This window comes from Pleurodeles waltl, chromosome 3_1, assembly GCF_031143425.1.
Source record: "Pleurodeles waltl isolate 20211129_DDA chromosome 3_1, aPleWal1.hap1.20221129, whole genome shotgun sequence".
NCBI classification, from domain to species: domain Eukaryota; kingdom Metazoa; phylum Chordata; class Amphibia; order Caudata; family Salamandridae; genus Pleurodeles; species Pleurodeles waltl.
The window spans coordinates 731,623,642-731,643,464 of NC_090440.1; the positions used below are offsets into that span (position 1 = coordinate 731,623,642).

At 41.8% G+C, this 19,823-nt stretch overlaps 1 protein-coding gene across 1 annotated transcript in view; it reads right to left on the minus strand.

Annotated features, from left to right (window-relative positions):
* Positions 1-19,823, minus strand: part of DCDC1 (doublecortin domain containing 1) — a 1,098,140-nt gene that overhangs the window by 270,431 nt on the left and 807,886 nt on the right. Inside the window, exons 20-21 of the mRNA XM_069223476.1 lie at positions 15,804-15,927; positions 5,306-5,487 (exon numbers count right to left, since the gene is read on the minus strand). Coding sequence (XP_069079577.1) covers positions 5,306-5,487; positions 15,804-15,927 — 306 coding nt within the window. The remainder of the gene's footprint in view (positions 1-5,305; positions 5,488-15,803; positions 15,928-19,823) is intronic.

Consider the following 19,823-nt stretch of genomic DNA (forward strand, 5'->3'; position numbering starts at 1 on the left):
GACTTATAGGTGACTTATAATTACTTAAGTGCAGTGAAAATGGCTGTGAAATAGTGTGTGCACTATTTCTGGCAGGCTGCAATGGCAGGCCTGTGGAATGGTTTGTCTGAGCTCCTTATGGGTGACAAAAGAAATGCTGCAGTCCATAAGGATCTCCTGGAACCCCAGTGCCCTGGGTACCTAGGTACCATATACTAGGGACTTATAAGGGAGGGCCCAGTGTGCCAATTAAATTAGTAAATGAAGTCACTAGCCTACAGTGACAAATTTAAAAGCAGAGAGAGCATAAGTACTGAGGTTCTGATTAGCAGAGCCTCAGTGACACAGTCAAGCACTATACAGACACACATATTAGGCCATAAACTATGAGCACTGGGGTCCTGACCAGCAGGATCCCAGTGAGACTGGCAAAAACATACTGACATACAGGTAAAAATGGGGGTAACATGCCAAGGAAGATGGTACTTTCCTACATTCCCAAACGACTTAAATATATAAATTTCTCAATGAAATTCATTGCTATTAAACAATGATTTTAAGATCTAGAGTTCATTTGTTGTTCTTTTTAGAAATAGTGTACCAAGCTAAGGAATGGTGCATAGTCAGGCCCTCAAGGATCCATCTAGATGCTCGTCATGTGAATACATGGAGAAATGGTTGTTTGTATGACTAGAGCAGATCTATATTAGCTTCACACCAGAGATGATTTCACAATGCTGCATGCTGATTGTATTTAAAGGGACATGATACATCTTACCCAGGACAACAAGGAAAGTCAGTCACTGTTGGACCTGGCTTTTTGACAGGGTCATCCCCAAACTTTTTGCCTCCTTCCTCCTATTTTTTCTGACCTGTTGTTGTTGGCTTTTGAACTCTGGGCACTTTACCACTGCCAACCAGTGCTAAAGTGCATATGCTCTCTGTGTAAATTGTACTGTTGATTGGTTTATCCATGACTGGCTATTTGATTTACTTGTAAGACCCTAGTAGAGTGCACTATATGTGCCTAGGGCCTGTAGATTAAATGCTACTAGTGGGCCTGCAGCACTGGTTGTGCCACCCACTTAAGTAGCCACTTCACCTTGTCTCAGGCCTGCCATTGCAAGGCCTGTGTGTGCAGTTTCACTGCCACTTCGACTTGGCATTTAAAAGTACTTGCCAAACCTAAAACTCCCCTTTTTCTACCTATCAGTCACCCCTAATGTGTGCCCTAAGTAACCCCTAGAGCAGGGTGCTGTGTGGGTAAAAGGCAGGACATGTACCTGTGTAGTTTATATGTCCTGGTAGTGTAAAACTCCTAAATTCGTTTTTAAACTACTGTGAGGCCTGCTCCCTTCATAGGCTAACATTGGGGCTGCCCTCATACATTGTTGAAGTGGCAGCTGCTGATCTGAAAGGAGCAGGAAGGTCATATTTATTATGGCCAGAATGGTAATACAAAATCCTGCTGACTGGTGAAGTCGGATTTAATATTACTATTCTAGAAATGCCACTTTTAGAAAGTGAGCATTTCTTTGCACTTAAATCTTTCTGTGCCTTACAATCCACGTCTGGCTAGGTTTAGTTGACAGCTCCTTGTGCATTCACTCAGACACACCCCAAACACCGGGTACTCAGCCTCACTTGCATACATCTGCATTTTGAATGGGTCTTCCTGGGCTGGGAGGGTGGAGGGCCTGCCCTCACACAAAGGACTGCCACACCCCCTACTGGGACCCTGGCAGACAGGATTGAACTGAAAGGGGACCCGGTGCACTTCTTAGCAACTCTTTGAAGTCACCCCCACTTCAAAGGCACAATTTAGAATAAAACAGGGCCTCTGCCCAACCTCATCAGACACTTGCTGGAGAAGAAACCTGAACCAGAAACTACATCCTGCCAAGAAGAACTGCCTGGCTGCTCAAAGGACTCACCTGTCTGCTTTCTACAAAGGACTGCTGCCTTGCTGTTGGCCTGCTGCCTTGCTGAACTCTTGTCTGGCTGTAAAAGTGCTCTCCAAGGGCTTGGATAGAGCTTGCCTCCTGTTCCCTGAAGTCTCAGGACCAAAAGGACTTCTCTTTTTCATTTGGACTCTTCGTGCGCCGAACATTTCGATGCACAGCTTGCTCTGTGGCGAGAAAATCGTTGCACGCTGACGCTGCTCGACACGACCGGAACTTCGACGCACGGCCTCGCATGGACAACGCCGCCCGACTTCCAGAGGGGAAATCGACGCGACGGCTGCCGTGAGAAAGAAAATTCCACGCACAGCCTCCCGGAACGACGCGCAGCCGGAAAACAATCCGAAGAATCCACGCACAGACCCTGGGACATCCGGTAATCCCACGATCCATAGAAGGAGACAGCTCGCGTGCCGGAAAACGACGCACATCTTCCCCGAGTGAAAAATAACGACGCAAGTCCGTGTGTGAAGGGGCGCAACTGACGCACACACCATTTTTCCTCCCGTAGAATGACGCACATCTCCCCGCGTGAAAAATAACGATGCAAGTCCGTGTGTGAAGGGGCGTAACCGACGCACATACCATTTTTCCACGCATCTCCTCTTCTGCGGCCCTCTGCGGAGATTTTCCACTCCAAACCAGGTACTTTGTGCTTGAAAGAGACTTTGTTTACTTTTTAAAGACTTAAGACAATTCATACTATTTTTAGTGATATCTTTACAAATTCATATTGCCTCTTTGATCGTTTTGACCTGCAAATACCCAGATAAATATTATATATTTTTCTGAACACTGTGTGGTGTATTTTTGTGGTGCTATATTGTGTTATTGGATGATTTATTGCACAAACGCTTTACACATTGCCTTCTAAGTTAAGCCTGACTGCTCGTGCCAAGCTACCAGAGGGTGGGCACAGGATAATTTGGATTGTGTGTAGCTTACCCTGACCAGAGTGAGGGTTCTTGCTTGGACAGAGGGTAACCTGACTGCCAACCAAAAACCCAATTTTTAACAGTCAGTATAAAGGATTACCCCCGAACAGCTAGACACACACCTGAGGTCTAACATTGAGATCAGACATAACCCTATTCCCAGAGCTTAGATTTAATGGTTTAATTATTTGCAAGGACATGGATTATACATGGTTTTTCGTTTATCAAGCAGTCTAAAGGAGAACAGGATTTCAATTTTGTTGTAAGAGGAAATTCTATTATATTTCCTATAGACTATACATTTTCATTTTTTGATGCTCCATTAAAAAAACCTACTGAGAAGAATGTGTATTTTTTGGTTGCATGTGTATTCTTGCTTGCAAGAATACTTATTTCAAGGCACCATAATGTACTGGTGACTTTAAAGACTGATTGCTAGTTCATAGCTAGTGACACTATGACCAATACTCAATGATAACATCTATTTATTTTTCTTCTGAATATTTATGACTACCTCTAACCAGTTCATTGGTCTTGAATGACCAGGCATTAACAATCGGTATTCAGAATTGAGGTGCGTGTTCTGACTTCAGAGGTCTCTGTGATAATTGTTGGTGATATATGAAGTGCATGTAATCAGTGGAAAAAAAGTAATATGAACTATTATCAGAAGCCTCAATTACCGAAGAACCCCAAAAAAGGGAACAGGCACATAGATAGCTCAGTGGCAAGGGATAAACAAGCATTTGCAATGCAACGGGTCTCGCATTTCTCCGAGTTAGAGCTATTAGCAGTTGTAAACTCCCAACCGGACTTTTCTTGCCTCATTAAATGAAAAAAAAAACGAGCGCAATCATGCTGCTAAACAAGTGAGATCGCGCTGCGAAAAAAGACAAAAAGTGGTCCACAAAGCGGACGGAAAAAAGCGAGCCTCGTATGTTTTCAGTACTTGGTTGCTGCGCTCGAGGAGGGCTAACCACCGGAAAAGGCATGACGTATGCATGCCTTCCACTAATGAAAGCAAGCAGATTTTAAAAGGCAAGCCTGCGAACCAATAAAAGACACTGATGTGACATTGACGGGGCTCCGAGCACTTTTCTAACTACTACAGCGTCTCGCAAGCGATACACATGCGGAAGAGCATGCTACGCAGACTCGACCCTAAAAAAGAACATTTAATATGGCAGTAAAACTACAGTTACTCTAATTTTTGTGATGAGAATAGAACAGTTTTGTTTTAATTAGGCGTGTCAGAAGATGTGGTATTAGTGCATGTTTACACCATCATTTTAACTGTCTTTTGTACATTCCTTTCAGCCTTTCAGTTGAAATGCCGTATCTGTTTTAAAAACAAAATCAGAAATGTCTTCATTAAGTACGTAGTGGTTGTACGTAAAAATAGTGTTTCTCTAGGTCATCTAAGTATCATGACTGACAGAACCGCCATTTTGTGGTTAGTTGCAAAGTAGGACGTGCAGGCAGAATTCTTTTTGGGGCGGGCATTTCAACTTACTGCTGGCGAATATTAACACGTATCCCGATTCACTAAGCTTTGTCTGCCACTGGCTGAATCATACTACATACTAAGGTGGTTTCCTCCAGAATTTTAAGAAGCAGGTCATGCTCAGGGAAAGAAGCTTTGTGGATTAGTCCTGAAGTGTTAAGAAGGGTAAGTCTTCCGACAGCAAGAACAGAAAAAAATATCTGTACTACTTTATATTCCATGCAATTTCTCTTGCTGCAAAAATCTGGTTCTCCAAAACGGTGTTTGACTTTTAGACACACAGGGCCTGATTACAACTTTGGAGGAGGTGTTAATCCGTCCCAAAAGTGACGGTAAAGTGACGGATATACCACCAGCCGTATTACGAGTCCATTATATCCTATGGAACTCGTAATACGGCTGGTGGTATATCCGTCACTTTACAGTCACTTTTGGGACGGATTAACACCTCCTCCAAAGTTGTAATCAGGCCCACAATGTTGATATTTTCTAATGTTGTTTCCAAGTTTCATCTCAAAATGATTTTGAAGAGTTGTTTTGTAATGATTATACCATCATCACATAAAATACACATTAAATACATACATTTCAGTAGTGCTTATTGTAATTTCAGATAAGAAAATGGGGAAAATTAACATCCAAATTTAACCCTCACACTGGATTAGAAAAAGTTCTGCAAAATATAAAGATGACAATCGTAAAAACAATACAACTATTTTTGAGGATATCTAGAAGTCTAATACATAATTAACCTGCTTCTGCATCCTTGGTTTTAAAGTGTGTATTATACAAATAAAACGGTAATATATTTGTTTTTTATTCATTTTCTACTCTTCACACATGGAATGCTGTGGAGTATTAAACTGTTGGTAAGGTACTAGGTACAAATGAATAATCCCCATGAAAATAAATTGGTATAGGCTTACTGTTTTTTCAGCATGTTTGTGATATTAGGTCCAACAATGGTGTATGGCTGACTTTCACCACAGTCCCCATTTCTTAAGACTTTGAGTCTTGCGGGTGTGTGCGAATCTGACGTCTTGCAAGATGGCTTCTTCATCGAAGGACTGTTTGGAATCAGTAATCCTTGAATAGGCCACTTAAACTCCTTCATGCAAAAAATACATTTACATGACTTTATTATATTGTATTGCAAAATAGGATCTCAAAAGAATATCGCATGCAAATTTCTATTCTAATCTTGCGCAAGCAATGAATACCATATACTTCACAGCTCTGGTAAGATATATTAACCCATACAGCTTTAGGATTGTGTTGCTTTAAGTAGATTTTAAGTGTATAATACAAGCAAGGAACAAACATGCATTAGGAAAAACAAAACTCAGATTGGTTACTGAATCTGAGCTTTATAGAGTTCAGATTGGATTTATTAATAAGACAAGGTCTATCGCATCAGCCACATCTATCCCTTTGGTGAAATTAAGGGGACTATCCATTAAAGGTATAGCTGAAACTCCAGGCACAGGGACATAGAATGAGAAAGAGAGCTCCTGTGCTTTAAAAGCGATGAAACAGAGATCATCCTCATTGTGGTTAGGTCACAGGCTACTATTCTCTTCTTTTGGCCTTAATCTCTCATCAGCACTACTACACAAGCTCAGACTGTAAACAACCCAGGTTTCCCCTGACATCCAGATCTGCTTAAGTTCCCAACTGCAATGGTGCGAAACAAACCATTAGCTAAACATGTTCAGGAGGCAGCTGACATTCACTGCATTGTTTAAACACACATGTTTTCTAAACAGACACTTATATATTAAACTTTCATGGTTTACCATGAGATAACTACCTCAGTAAGCTTCCCCTTTGCCCATTGCAGGCAAGTACACTTTATTTGAACTGGCCAGAATTAGGGGTGTACTAAATATTTGCAGTTGCCCTACAAAACATTAACTAATATGGGGGGATGTGTCACATTGTTTTTCAAGAGGTCACTGACGGCAAGGAGGAGCACGAACTAGAAGAATTGTCTATGCCCGCCTAAAGAATATGTGTCAGCTGTTCTCATTTAGGGGTGGTTCAACCACAGATGAATAAACTGTTCAGTTCTGGATTCCTACCCATAATCCGGTCTGCGTCTTCTACTGTCTGATGTATTGGTGACTCTATCCATCAGCCACGATCACAAAACACTGAAATATGTAGTAGGCAAGTGCCCTCGAGAAGCCAGGAAGAAAAAGTCAAAGCCGTAAAAAACCTCATTGTTGGACAACAACTTCAGAGGTTTCAAGAACACCAGGAGACAGAAATCCCATAGTGGAATTCTTCATGAGAGAGTAGATAGGATCAGCAAGTGGAAGGGGCAAGCTAATCAGCGAGAGAACACAGGTTTATTGCAACACGCCATGCAACCATTCTGAATCTTCTATGTACTATAAGAACAGGAAGAGGAAATGACATCAAACATCACATGACAGGAAACACAGAGGATTGGAGAAAACAGCAAGGAATCAAGGAAGAAACAGACATGATGGATGAGGGAAAGAAGCATGAACGAAAAGCTGAATGAGACAAGCTGCAGAGCAGCTTTAAAAGGCAGCTGCAAACCCTCAGGCATGTGATTGCCAACTGGTGGAGCAGAGAGCAACAGCTAGCAGCCAGGAGCAGAAGGGAACGCAGCCTTAGGAGTGTGAAACTCACTTCCCACAGCAGCAGTCTTCATGCAGGCTTTCCTGACACTTGGGAACCATGGGACTGCGCAAGGTAGTGCGGTTCTTGGACATGCAGGCAGCCAATGCACCATGGTTCCAACATGTACCCTTAATAACCTTGATCCATCAAGGCTTCATGAAATCATGGGCAGGATTCTGGTACCAGTAATTCCCAGATTTGTAAGAAAGTGAAACCTGATCAGTTATCTTAGTAAGGAAACTCAAAGATCCCAACTGCAGGAACCAAATGGCACATGGAAATGTATTTATCTACAGACCTAGTTCTCCAGCTACAAAATCTGGATGTGATTAGAATGAGGTGATAGTCTGAGACTTGAGAGAAGAGGTTCTCCAGTGTGTCAACCACTCCCGTGCTAGATTTATGGATTTGCAGACGATGCGATGGGCCCTTATATAATTAGATCATTGATGAAGCATCCAAATGATGTTTAATTGCTTTTGAATAATAACAGATAGTTGGTAATACTGATTGTGCAATCGGATATAAACATAATTTGAATATTACAAAAATGATTTTGGTGATTTCTTATCTGCATTGGCATGTATGTAACTTTTCAAATGTATTCGCTTGATTGTTGATTCTGGCTGTCAATGTGTGATTACGGGCAATTTTGATCTGTAGATGGTTGACCCTTTAGATCAAATTACAGTACATATCTGTAGGAAATTGGGTTATTAGTTGTGTAGTTTGCACAATTTCCCCTTACTGGGAACCAAGCACCCATTGTAGTGCTTGACTCTCTCAGGGTAGCAAAGCAGAGCAGTCCAAGATCTACTACGGGAAGGTGGTCTGTGCTAGTAATCACCATTCACCGGCACATAATAATAACACTCAATAAATGATTGTTCAGTCTGTGCTTTTTCTTTAGAAATAGGAAAAGTACATTTATTACACACACCACTACTAAATACTACACAATAATTCACAAATATGTACGTAGGCAGATGGATAATATTGTGGATGACATTACATAATTGCCTCTGACACCCTAGATGGATCATACAAAGATAGGAAGGTCTACTTGCATAGTCAAAGGTTCAACATCAACAAACCACATGTTAAATACACCATTATGTTCGTAAATGCAATCATCAATATTTATAATCATGTGAATGCACCTAATCATGTTACTAAAACATATTCGTGGTGATCAATAATCATTGTCAACATTATTATCTAAATCAAGCATTTAAACTGAGCAAAACATGCCTGTGTGCTTTTTTTAAAAATATCTTTCCAACCATGAAAATGGAACCATAAAAACAGCCCCTAGAGGGCATCACACTTTGCTTACATCACGCGCAACCATAGATTTGGCCCCTGGAGGGCGCTCCACAACATAGATCATCTTTAACTTATTCTGGCCACTATAATCTCAGCCATCCCTCATAAGGCAGTGGGGGTAAATATACACCCTGTGTCAAAAAGTCCATTGCTCTGTATAATAATAAGAACTGCTCAAATGGCGCGTAAATGTTTTAACTGTGGGGCTGTGGATAGAAACTAGTATCCTTGACTGTGGAGACAGCAGGACATTGTTATTTTCAGCGCCCAGATGAGAGTGTGGGTGGATCCTGGTGGTGGGTAGAGGAGTAATGTTGTCACCACCATTATGGCATGCCCATGAGGAAAGTGGGGTGCACGAGGAAATTTGAAAAACCATGCACTGCCCTGTGTATATTGCATGCCTCGGGTGCATGTGATGTGGTAGGCATTATTGATTTTAGAGCATTCAGTACCTGGGAGCAATGGAAGGCAGGGGCCTTACATCAGTCTTAGCTGCAAGTTTTTCTACTTATGCATCCCAGGCATCCCTGTGCGGTGTGTCCTCTTGGCATGTGGCTAGTATGTGCCTGGATGAGACCTCTGCTGTCGCCCACTTAAGCAGGTTCTGTAGCCAACACTGTATCGGAGGAGTGTCTGGGGATTTCAAAGTCATATCTCTCCGATGCTTCGCTAGCACATAGGTCAAGTCGCTAAATCTTATTTTGCAGTCATTTTTGCATGTGCGCACTGCTAAACCTAGGATGCACAAAAGTGGACCGACAGGCAACACCCATCCGGTGATGTCCATCAGGTTCAATGTCATTGCTGTCCAAAATTGTTCAATAATAGGGCATGCCAGTACCATGTCGTAAAGGCCTGCCTCTGGGCATGGGCATCATGGGCATTTGGAGGTGGTCTTCATGTACCTTCCACATTTGCTCAAGCGTAGTGATCCACTGTGTGTCAGTGTGGGTCAGTGAGTTCCTGGCCTGTTAAATCAGCCATTTAGCTTCAAGGGTGGGGTGATTTGTGATTTGGGTGTCTTCCAGTACTTTGCACAGCATCGTAATCACCCATCTGGCATTCCTATAAGTGAGTAGTGTTCGCAAAAGTGGAAAGAGCTCTGGTTCCTTTCCCTCATGGCCCCACAATGTTCCTATCATGGTTGCAAGTACATTATAGTACAGGAAATAACCCTTGACAATGCCATACCGTTTCTTTAGTTCCTGTAAGGTCAGTAGGATTTTATGAATATAAAAGGTCCCCAGCATGCTGGGACCGGCTTCCCTTAATGGTCTAGTGTTATGATGTTCAGTTAACCTCTGAAAGGCTGTCAGGGCCCACAGCAGTATGATTGGCAAGTATGGTAATGGGCCATCCCCTAATTGGGCATATCTGTGTCAGCAGCATTTGGCAACCTCATTTAACTGGCTTGGGTGAGAAGCCATCCTCTGCGGATCCAGCAGCCAGTCAACTATTGCACATTCACCCACGTGCCTCTGTATGAATCCACGCTCAGGGCAGAGGCCATCTGTGTGCCAGCACAATGGCTACTGCAGCTGGTGCACTGCATTAATAGAGTTTATAGTTTGGTAACGCCAATCCACCTTGTTAGAGGGGTGCATAGAGTTTGCGGAGCACCACCCTCTTCTGGCCAGGCTCCCAGATCAGGTCCAAAAGTATGAGTCCAGGTCTATTCATAAGTGTCTGGCTAGGAGATTCCAGAGAGCTGCGTAGTGATACAATAGCCTGGGTAGTACAAGCATTTTGGCTATTGTCACTCTCCCCATGGGCAATAGTAGGAGGAAGCCCCAAATTGCCAGGGACTTTTGTGTACTAGATAACACTCCTCTCAGATTCCCTTGGAAATCATCTTCTGAGTAGTAAATATTTATTTCTAGGTATCTGAAGGTATCAGGCAGCCAGTTCAGAGCCAAAGGGGTTGGAGCATCTCTTGCATGGGGAACAGACAGAATTTTGTCCAATTCAGTCGTCGGCCTGAAGCGTGGCCAAAGTCTGTGGGAACTACCATCACTTATGGGAGGTCTCTGCGTCCCTAAGATACACCAGTGCATTGTCTACATACAGTGAGCTAGCTTCCGAATTTGCACCACTTGGGATCCCTCAATATGGGCCCTGAGGCAGAAGAGACCTGCAAGTGGTTCCATGAACAGGGCAAAAATGAGCAACAGCGGGCCTCCCTGCCTGGTGCCCCAGGCACCCTGAAAGCAGTTAATATCTCTTTTCCTGTGCAATCCTGGGTCACTGGATTAGTGTAGAGGACTTCTATCCAGCAAATACTTTCCGGGCCCAGCCCCATTCGCCTGATTCCCAATCAGTTCATCCTGGAGGTTTTGTTGCATGCTATCTGGTCAATTATAAGACAAAATGTATATACAGTCAGTGCTTCATCTAAGGGGTGGTGTTATAGAAAGGTCAATATGAGGAATAGGTAGGTCATCCAAGTATTCTTACAGTGGTGGGACTCCCGTTCTCTCTGGTGCCCGATACAGAGAGGTACAGTAGTCAAGGAAGACCCGGTTGATATTGGCCTATGCATTCAGTATTTCCCCGGTTAGTGATCTAATGGCTTTCATGAGGGTTTGGGCTTCCAAGGGCTTCCAACCTCAAGAGCTATGCCAATACCCAGCCTGCCCTATCTCCCTCTGTGTGCTGCTTGGCCAACTATTCCACTTCACCTGGCTCCCCAAGCCTGGCCACCACACCCCTATACTCCTTGTAGAGGAGGGCAATGTCCTCCTCCATCACTACTGCCACCCTTCTTGAATCTCTTCTACTCATATGGTGCTTTCTAGTTCAATTATTTGGTGTGGCACCATGTGCTTCACACCGTATGAGGTTTTGATGCAGACCTCAAGTAACAGCCTTAAAGCGTCGCTCTCGACCCAGGCATTGGAGGAAGTACCTGAATGCCCTCAAGATAATTAATTATGTGGTTGTCTATGGTGTCTCTGAAAGCCCCATCCTGCAATGGTGGTGCATACAGTTTCCAGGTGGGTACCAGTGCTTGATGTCTGCCCCACTGCACCGTCATTTTAAGAGGGTTGTGGTCCAAAAGTGTTCTACCAAGATACTCAGTAGATAGGACTTGAGATATCATGTGGACATTACAGAAGAATAAGTCTATTCTAATGTGAAATTGGTGTACTGGTGAAAAAAATGATTAATCCTATGCGTCAGGGTGCATGGAGTGCCGGATTTACTGCATTTGACTATTTCTATTTGTAATTCATACAGAGTATCATACCCAAAGATGGCAAAGTGCTAGCACTGGTGAGCAGACAATTACAATAAAAAGAAGCCTTAAACACCACCATCATGGGGGGGATAAAAGCCATGTTTTTAGTTGCATGCAAAAGGCTGCTTGAGATGTTAAATTTGTGGTTGGGCAAAAGGATCCCACAGCATGGCAGCTGCAACAGAGAAAGAGCGACCACCCCACCTGGTCTGCCGAAATCTATATATTTTCACCTTTCTAAGAGAAGGTGACCTCAGCTGTCTATTAGGGATGTGCCAATAAAAAGCAGTTCCCATGGTCATCAGCCCTTGAAGATGGAGAGCCGCATGACCCAAAGGGCTTTAAAGATCACTTGCTTCCCTACTGGAAAACAGTGAAGGGAATGGATACCTTTCATGACTGACATACATTTGGGTACATCAAAAATAAGTTTAGCAGCCACATTCTGAATGACCTGAAGTTTATTCAGTGTAGACTTATTAATGTTTAAGTACAGGGCATATTCAATAGTCAAAGCGTGATGTAATTAGTGCAATAACCACTGCCACTCTGAGTTCCACTGGTATAAAGAAAAATACCTTTTTCAAAGTCTTAATAATGAAGAAGCAAGAACTCATAGTCCTCTTAACCTGAATGTCAAAAGAAGGGGCATTGTCAAAGATCACCCCTAGATTTCTTGTCGAGTCAACAGGAAGAGGTATGGGAGCACATGTGTCAGGCCACCGAAGTTCTGACCTTATAGAAGTCTGTTCTCCAAAGATCAAAATTGTTTTTTTCTGCATTAAGTTTTAACCAATTCTCCTTCATCCAGATGTTGATTTCACTCATATAACATTTGAACTTCTCTGCTACCCTCTGCATGTCATCTGATATGGAAGCAGTGATGTGGGTGTCGTTCACATAGGACAACACCTGAAACCCAAATGACTGCGCCAATCTGGTCAAGGGGCGACATATAAATTAAACAGGGTGGGACCAAGGGAAGATCCCTGCAGAACCCTGCAGGGAAGCTGGAATGATTCTGCCCTAAAATTATCAGAACTGATTGTATGGGTCCTGTTAGTCAGGAAGAACTCCAAAAGTGTGAGAGCAGTACCCCTCAACCCCCACCTGGTGCAGTCTTAGCACCAAGCACAACCTGGCAATGAACGGAATCTACCGCAGCCAGCAAAGCCGATTTCCTACTATGACCCTCCCCTAAATCCATTTTTAGAACAGTTGAGAAGGTTCTGGGTGGTAATGAACTTGGCCAATTCCTGATTGATGTATTTTCAAACATCTTAGCTGGCGCAGGTAAGAGGGAAATAGGATAAAGATTTTGTAAGTACTCAGCATCCCCTTTGGGATCATCTATGTAACATAGGCTGCAGCAAAGTGTATGAAGATATTTTGGACCAGATGTACAAAACCATTTTGCTTTCATAAAGCCTGTGATTTGTGAAAATCACCGGGTTTGCATCACTAAATGGCTTTTTATAAAATACAAAACCTATTTTGAGAATAGTTATAAGTTATTAAATCGCAAAATTAGGTTAGAAAAGTATAATGAATCACTGTTGGCAAGGGCTGTGTGTGAGCTGTCCCTGCTAAATAATGATTTGTTAAGATATCTGTGAATGTCTGCAACCAATATCCGGTCACAAAATATTGAAAAGCTACCAGCTTCTGGGTTGGAATGGTAACACATCATCAAATGTGAATGTTGGGGAGTAGGCACTGTTCCAGGAACTACCACCAACTCTCAAACAAACGTAAAAAAGTTTCTTTTTTAAATGGAGCCCAGTTCACTTTAAGGAAAGCAGGCTGCATTTAAAAGAAAGTTTACTTTATTTAGATGTGATTATAGGCATGTTGAACTGCTGACCCAGGCAGGCCACCACCCATCCCTATGATTGCATCCAAAGATAGTGTGTCACAATGTGTGCCCTAACTCTTGAATGTTGATGAGATAAGTCGGATTATGACCTACTATGATGGGTAATTTTGTGAGCAGACCCATAAATACATACGTCATTTCCTATTTTTTTCCATTCACAAAAATTCAGTGAACAATTTGCAGCTGTTTTGGCAATAGATATTTAGTACATCAGGCCTTAAGGTTTGAGATAAAGCAAGTGTGCTAAAATGTATATTTGTAGTGAAACACAATCAGGCTATACATAGTGCCATTAGAAGGGCATATTTCAGAGCTCGGATGATGACACCTTTACATTACCTCTCAAAAAGAATAAACATTTACCACCATAAAAAACACTTAAAATGAACTTGTTTCATGGATTATCTTCATGTCTTTTCCGATGTTGCTAGCTAGTTCTGCACCAATATGCCCCAGGGCATTAATTTCAATTTATAAGTAACAACTCAACTCACATTTTGCATGTGTAGGTTTTTAATATAATTAGTTTATGAGTTGTGGCTCTTCTTCTTTGTTGATGGAGCATTGTCACCTGTGGCATAGCAAAGGTGTCTGCCACCTGACTTGTGTGAAGCCTGAAACTATAATTTATGTCTAACCAGAGGTATATCTCTTCCACCTAAAGCTAAAACCTCTATGATCAGGTTCTCAAAGTGCACTGTAAGAAAAATGTGTATGCCTTGTTTGTTTTTTCACCAAAATGGTGTCTATGAAGACACAGTGCAACCTCACTGCCCTTAGTTAGGCTTTGCATCACTGTGTCCTGTCTCTTCACCCTACTGGAGTGCATCAGCAAAATGCTTGTGAAACCTAATTCTATCAAATGAAGCCTTGCTCTGTCAAAACCAGTACAACTATGTTGTTGTGTATAGTAGGTTTTTATTACAAGAGCATGCCAATGTAAACAATTATTTGTGTACTACTTGTCCTAGAGTTACAATGACAAATTGGTAACCATGTTGTCTGCCGAGTGTCACTTGTGCTCCATTTAAGGTTGTCCCTTTCTCTACCTAGGCCAGTCTAATAACTATAAATAGTGTAGACATTTAAGAACAACCATTAATTGGCTAGGGTCATTCCTCTCAAAAGAATTTTGGAGAACTGTGTAACAAATGTTGCATTTTATAATGCTCATTGCCTCTGCAGAATAAAAAACTGTGTTTTAGTGGATTTCATATTTTGTACTTGGGATTCAAAACAGAGCTGGAATCATGATTGTTGTTATTATAATATATGTTATTAAGAGGCACTCTTTGTTTGCAAGGCATTACCCATCAGCCACACATTCTATGTGTTCTTGACACTGAAGGAATCCTTGTATTCTTTGCGTAGTGGAACACCATTAGTTACAAATTAAAATCAACGACCTTTTTGCCACTTCTTGAGGCCTGGTGGCTTCCTGCATGGATGTAGCTCTGTCACTTCATATGAGAACTGCTCATTATGGGGTGCTAACAAGAAAGATTCTATTTTGATTTAGAATAGTGCCTATTCCTGGCAGATTCATTAACAGGCGGCAATATTGCCAACTGATTTTCATTCACTTATTCAATCTCATGAGGGATGAAAGATGTATTAGGAATCAAACCAGAGACTTGCCAGTCACACATTCCAAAATCAGGTGTCATAAGCCACTAGGACCGATAGTCTAAGATGTGTACGTGTGTCATCTCCAACAAGCTTATGTTGCAATGTCCTGATGAGCAGAATAAAAATGTCCCTTTGGTCAACACTCACACAGTAATTAGGGTCTTTTTGAAAATGTAATTAAAATATTTTATGAGCTCATCATCAGTATACATAAGAAATTTTCGGATAATTGGCAAAAAGTCTCCTCATCTTGAAATAACTTAACAAAAACTGGTCCTACAGTGTTTTGCATTGAAATGTTTAAAAACTGCTTTTTAGATGTCAAATCACTAATTCTCTTTTTTAAAGATCTGTAAGTAGCATTTACACATTGTCAAATCCACTGAAAAATGTTTGTTGTAATTGTATTGGGTTTGTCAAATGTTTAAAATCCAACCTTTATCACTCTATTTTCTTGTATTGGCTTTAAGGATAGCTTGGATCCATTTTTTGAATTGTTAGCCCCACCTTGATTGGCTGACCCACTAGCTCTCTCTAATCCCCCCCACCCCCCACTCCCCTCCCAGCCCAAACAGTTCGGGTCTAGTTGCATTCTTGACTATGACATATTAAAAGCAATATGACTAACTGATTTCTGACTTAGCCTCCCAAATTATACCAAAAAAATTATCAAAGTTAGGTTTGAATTTCCCTATAATACCTGATTAAGTTCTCCATTCGGAAGAACAGGCCACATGTAGGTGTGTTTATTCCACAAAGGGTTCTCCACCTTTGAATGCTTCCACTGTCCTGGCTTTGCTGTGCATTCATGCTTTATAGCCCATCTGGAAAGACACATGAAACGGAGAAGTCATTTATCTTAACGCCATAGCTGGATCACTCAACTCCAACGTTTTCTGTCAGACGTATACATTTCCTGTGGAAGAATGTCATTCAATAGTTTCCATTGCTCGAAAATGTTTTTTTGTTTAAGTTTTGAAGAACGATGCTGCCTCAAAAGTTTCACTGAAAAAAAATCTCTCTCTTTTTTTAGGTTCGCCTGAGAACCCTAACTGGGATTCATAAACCACCAACATCCACCCCGCAAGAAAAGCAGAATAAAACCAGGCGGATTTCTTTCCGAAAACTACCAAAACTGCAAAATGACCTGGGTGGTGTGATTGGCTGCTCATATAGAGAGGCCCTGACACACGGACATTTTCCACCAACAACAACAGGGCCATGTGTTAATTCTATTCTAATCATCTGATGACACCTAATCCGATATAAGAATGTACAAACTGGGCAGGGCGGTATTTTCTCAGTGGTCCATGAAAACAACCAACAGACTTTTTCACAGATAGTCTATGCTTTCTACCATGATGTAGTATGAACTGTTTGCTTGTTTCTCTGTGAACTACCCTTTCTCAGCAGGTCTTGTGTATGTCTCTTTGAAATCTATCAACTGGGTAACGAGTTAGTAATCTTAGCGGCGTGAACACCCACTACCCATGTTTGTGGGAGCGTTACAAGATTTTCAGATAGCTAACACTGAATAATAAACGTCCTTATCAACCTCAACGTCTTTTAAGGTTAATAATGTTTCCATTATTGAGGAGACGTTGTGAGTAACTGAATATAAATCTGTAGGAGTTGCGTTTTGGATGTTTGTGGAGCAGCCCCTACTTTTTGGGGGTTAATGCTCATGTCGCAGATGTATGTGAAAAATGTGCAGATCACGTTTTCAAATTCTGGCAAGAATCGATTTTCTGAGCTTTTCGCACAGCATAGAGGATACAACGAGTAGATAACAAAGCCGATTTCTAAAACTACAGAGTTTATTCAGTGCCCACACATAAAGAAACCATTCACACATATACTGGTTGTTGGTGGTAAATCCATTAAACGATGTTATAGTGTTTATTTACTTGTAAATGAAGGCTTATTCTTTTGACACATTTTATGACAATGTCAGCTTAAATTATTACCAGCCTCGTTTGGAGGCTTAACTGTCTGACCAACCATCTTCAGTTCAGGAAGATTCTCAAAACCTGGCTGACCATCAAAATGTGCCTATTTTACTGCTGACATTCCAGAGCCTCAGGATACATTGTGAAATTATAGTACCCCTTTTAATGCTCAGTTCTTCATGCATTTATTCGGTATCTCCCCCTCCCAGACGTATTTCCTTAGTAAAAAAAAAGCTTGGACATTCAGAGAAATGGCGGCCACTTGTAATAGGTTACACACCTGCAGCCTTAAAAATATATTGAATTGTCACAGTCATTGCTGAAGCCTAGTCTAATGTGTACACATTTACATATATAACTGAACACGTGCCTGAGCATTCTACCTTGGCCTTTACATCGCTATCCAAGAATGCAAATTGAGAGTTAAGTGAAAGGGTCCATCCTGTGTAGAGAAAAACAGTTTTCTTTATCCAGTCCTGCATCTGTAACACTGACCAAAAATAAGCCTTGTGGAATGTGGCTTTGTTTGTTGATGTTAGCTGGGCTTTTCAGACATGAGGACATCATTCACTGAATGCCCCTTTAAATATTTAGACAGGCCATGGTATGGGCATTCACCTTCCAGAGGAGGCCAGCCGAGACAGTTTGTGAGGTTGGCAATCGTACCTAGACTGATGACAAGGAGTCCATCGAAAAACAAAGAGGCAACGTACCACATATTACATACTTCATTACGAAGGCTGAATATTCCCCAGACGTACTAGTTACTTTAAGGGTGGGAAAAATCCGGTCCATTTAATGTTGGACCCCGAGGGTCCACTGGGAAATTGTAGTGTTGGTAAATGCCTACCGTTCTCGAATGCCGAGCGCGGGGAATTCCACACGCGCTGGTATGTGTTGGAGGCATTCGAGAACGGAGGTGGTGACGGTTTGGAACGGCGGACGGAGCAACTGCACGTCTCCCTTTTTCCCATGTACTTGAAGAAATAAAGTAATTTCCAGACTCACTCGATGTGGAGATTCTTACAGAAATACCGGGAAATTGGTAATACTTGTTCTGATTTCCCTGATTATTCTCCATTTTTCCACTACTTTAGCAGACAGGTGTTGGCGCTTACCGAGGTAGTGGCACTGTGCTCAGTGTCAGCTGTTTACGGTTGCCCTTTGCCCTTACGCTGCGTCAAATTTGCAATAGAAAAACAGGTTAAAGGACAGTGTCCAATGCATAAGCAGCCCCGGGCCCAACACTGGCCAAAAAACACACCCAGCAGCGCATGTGTCTGTTTCTTTATAGGCTCTGAGTCCCCTTTCATCAACGTGCCTAAATCAGCCTATCCAGCTTCGAGGCGCAATCGTGAGAACAACTCTTTGAATATCAGCGGCTGTGAGGGATTGAGCTACAAAATCATTCAACCACTGAAGGTCGTTCTGTTTGCTGGGGAAGACGGACGGTCCCTATCCATCCTTGTGTGCTCACGAGTCGGCCTAAAGTTTACTTTGGCCCTGCTAAGTAACCCCCATTGATATCTATGAGTATAAATGGAACTGAATCACATCGACACAATTTGATCTGAATTTGACATTTTAGAGTTGCTCAGTCATTCTTTCGAGGAATTGCTTACTCACAATAGAGCGTGTTTAAACTTGACACATAGTCCAGTTTTTCAAGTGCTTTACTCACTACAATGGTGGTAAACTCTAGTAGGCTCGAGGTGACATAATATAGATCTGTTTTTGATCTGGTGATTCATTTCGCACAACTTGCCCACCTTTAGGGAGATTTAATTGAATTATAGGCTTTAAGTAGATGGCAACAAGCCACTTCTGAGAAAAGAAGCAAACAAAAAACTAAGGTAGAACAATATCTGTTTTAGTCACTTTCTGAAAGTGTGGGTGTGTAGACAATGAGCAGAATGATGGTTCGTGAATGCACATGCAAGAGGCTATTTGACTCGTGATGTCTCTGTATTTAAGGCACTATACATGTTATGGCTTACATACTAAGAATCAACAACTGGGGTGAACTAAACCTAAGGCAGACGTCCTTCAAAATGGGAAAAAACAAAACGCATGGATTTAGGATCATGGGGGCAGTCTCTTGCAATCTCATTTGCCATGGTTGTTCATTTGAGCCACCAGAGAGCAAATTAAATTTGCAAACGAGTCTAGCACCATCTAAAGTAGTTAGTATAGAATTTCAGACTCTGTTTCACCTTTTTGTGTGGTGCCAGGCGCATGAAAATGGAATTCTTTGCTAAATGCACGGGAGGGGAGGGGGAGTCAATTGTAATTTTCAGTTAATGTTTCTAGTATTATTCGTCTGGTCTTTGGGATTTTTGTAGCATCCTTGCAGTGCGTTCCTATTCAGACTTGTTTGGGCCCTTCAAATCTTCACAGAAACAGATACAACTTTCTGTCAGTGCTTGGGGTGCAGCGATGCAAATCCGAGGTGTATATTCAAAGATCTCTTTGCAAGGACTATGAAATGATGAATAACATGTTTTCATTTATGAATGTTGATTTATTTTTTCAGTTTGCTGGTCTTTATAAACCTGAAAAAGCATCCATGTATAGTAAACGGGGTGTAACACATAAAGATGGGAGCATGGTTTCCATTTTGTGTTTCATTGATGCTATGCAGGCTGACATGCAAAATAATTTCCTCTTGCAGCGAATATTTGGGGAAAAGGCAAATTAAACTTAGGTAGGCTGTCCTCGATAATTTAAATTAATGTTCCTTATCTTTTTATATGGTTCATAAAATACTGTTA